This window comes from Coregonus clupeaformis, unplaced genomic scaffold, assembly GCF_020615455.1.
Source record: "Coregonus clupeaformis isolate EN_2021a unplaced genomic scaffold, ASM2061545v1 scaf4296, whole genome shotgun sequence".
Lineage (NCBI taxonomy): Eukaryota > Metazoa > Chordata > Actinopteri > Salmoniformes > Salmonidae > Coregonus > Coregonus clupeaformis.
In genome coordinates, this window is record NW_025537750.1 from 5,364 (window position 1) to 8,140 (window position 2,777).

A 2,777-nucleotide genomic window follows, 5' to 3' on the forward strand; every position below is an offset into this window, starting at 1 on the left:
ACTGATGACACTGGTGACACTGGTGACACTGATGACACTGATGACACTGATGATACTGATGACACTATTGACACTGATGACACTGATGATACTGATGACACTGATGATACTGATGACACTGATGACACTGATGATACTGATGACACTGATGACACTGATGACACTGATGATACTGATGACACTGATGATACTGATGACACTGATGACACTGATGATACTGATGATACTGATGACACTGATGATACTGATGACACTGATGAAGGACCTTATACAGTTTATTGCTCCACAAACATTTAGTAACTAAAACCATCTAAAACAAACATACAGTAGCCTATATACTGACCAGATAGGAAGGAGTGATCAGAACAGAGGAGTGATACAGGAAGGAGTGATCAGAACAGAGGAGTGATACAGGAAGGAGTGATCAGAACAGAGGAGTGATACAGGAAGGAGTGATCAGAACAGAGGAGTGATACAGGAAGGAGTGATCAGAACAGAGGAGTGATACAGGAAGGAGTGATCAGAACAGAGGAGTGATACAGGAAGGGGGATGTATATCCTGATATATATGCAGTAAGGTTATAGGTAGAACTTTCAGCTGTCCAAAAAAAACGCCTTAAAGCATAAACAAAGCTAGAATAAGTGTTTACATACACACATATGTGTTTGGAATAAATCAATGAAAGATATAAAATGTAGTGTGCACTTGGAAACAAGAAATGATAAATGCTTTCAAAGTTTACATTCAATACTCACATAAGGCATATCATATATTCAGTTACAAACAATGGTGTTAAGAGCATAGGATGTTTCTGAGGCTGGTCAGGATGAAAACATCTTCTTTGGAAGTTTGCAGGAGATATAGAAAGTTCAATATTGAAACTAATAAGGTGATTAAAAGCCTATCCCAGACATATCCAAGACACCTGCAGTTCATTCAGTTGCTCCAAATCATGTCCCACTCAAAACGATTCAAAGTATTTTGAAAGTAATTTGGCCGCCCCTATTTGGTCACCGGTATCCCTCCCTTTACAACACAGACATTAGAAGGAGACCTTGGGCCCGAGGTATGGTTCACCCCCACACCAGAAGCCATCAGGCTGGCCTATCTCTAGTAACCACGTCTCTTCCTCCCACTCCTTCTGCGGCTCTACCTTACTGTCTGCGTCGGGAACAGTCTGTAAGACTTGATAATAATGACAGTCCCTCCCATCTTCCGGGTCATACGGAGGTGCCAGGATGTCGAGGAAGACAGCAGGTCCATCCACCGCGTCGATCTGATGCAGGTTCTCCCTATGCGGGGTTAAGATACACGGACTACTGTCATGGGTGAACCACGTGGTGGCCCTGAGCACAGCTCGCCGCAGACAGTCCTTCTGGGACGGCAGCAGCGGCGGGTCGAACTGGGTCTCACTCTCCGACTGGGCCGGAGGTTTATCCAACAGGTCAAAACACCTGATACTGACCTTCCCGTATAGAACTTTCAGCATCCCGTTCATACCCGGGTGGTCGTGGAGCGGGATGGAAGCCCCGCTGTTCAGTAGAAACACCCCCATACTGAACGACTCGGTCTCGCAAATGTGCATGTACGTGACGGGTGGGCTTTGGTCGGAATGGGAGCCGTTCGGTTTCATCTGCGCGATCTTCAGGTCTGCAGCCCTGACTTCGGTCAGCAGGTTGATTAGATCCCCCCGGTTGTCCAAGAATACTTTGTTGTCCCCAATTGCGGATGCATTGAAATCTTTAAATGTGATATTGGCTTGGCTGGCTATTTTCTGAATGAGAGACGTATTGTTATCCCGTGGCATTTTGCAGATGGAGAGACAGAACCGACGCTTATCGATGCTGGTTTTCTTCAGACGCAGCTGAGCAACAGGCAGCAGAAACTAACCGAGTTCAAAACGCTCTTATCTCTGCGAATCTTACACAAGATCGTCACTTCAGGATGGGACCACGTTCAAACTAAGCAAATACGCGTCTAAAGTTATAATGTAACGTTTTCTATGGTAATAAAATATGGTTTTAATGCCAGAGAATATTCACGGTCCAGAATCATTTCCCACCCTATCTGATCCTCACGTTCGCAGTGATAGGGACTGCGTAGAGGAAACAAGGCATTTTGGATCTTGAAGTTTATTTTCAAAGTAGGGAAATATATTTCTGTAATCAACCCCCCCCACCCCCCCCCAAAAAACAAAAAACTCTACGATTATCCAATCCCTTCACTCAACAGAAGTTACACCGGGGAAAATATGATTCTCACATACGCTCCTATTACAAGAGAAAAACAATCTTCTCCGTTTTAAAAGCACTACAATTCCCACCGCCTGTCGGGCTTCCGGAGAGGCATAGAGAGCCAGAGGGGATGGCCAGACAGGCCATTCAACCCGCTCCCCTCCCCCAGTCTATCCCCTCTCTGCCGCTCTCTTCTGGGATGACAGTTTCCCCTTTTTATCACTTTATTCAGCAACACTGTATGACGTTTTGAGGAGTATCGACTTTGTTACAAATAAATGTTAAGAGTCTAAGGTACTTTAGGCACAAGTAGATTGAGTGCACATATAATGGACAGGTGATACACCACATGTAGCCTGATGGTAAATGGGCTACCTTTGATGGAAAGGACAGCATTCAAAAGATTACAGTCCACTTGATAGCTATTGACAATTTATAGTATTCAAGTGTTATCTGATCAGAGGGAACTGTTTCATGAGTTTTTTTTTTACTGATCATATTAACATATTATTCCAACACATACCAGCGAACATTAGGAGCAA

At 44.3% G+C, this 2,777-nt stretch overlaps 1 protein-coding gene across 1 annotated transcript; it reads right to left on the reverse strand.

Moving 5' to 3' along the window:
- Positions 1 to 257: 257 nt before the first annotated feature.
- LOC123490653 (2-aminoethanethiol dioxygenase-like) lies at positions 258 to 2,098 on the reverse strand. The gene has a single exon (XM_045220554.1). It carries the CDS (start codon positions 1,806 to 1,808, stop codon positions 1,044 to 1,046), a length of 765 nt encoding a protein of 254 aa, XP_045076489.1. The 5' UTR covers positions 1,809 to 2,098; the 3' UTR covers positions 258 to 1,043.
- Between the last annotated feature and the right edge of the window lie 679 nt (positions 2,099 to 2,777).

What these genes read in the sequence shown, in the direction of transcription:
- LOC123490653 (XM_045220554.1), bottom strand. Translation starts at nt 1,808, where the DNA reads ATGCCACGGGATAACAATACGTCTCTCATTCAGAAAATAGCCAGCCAA.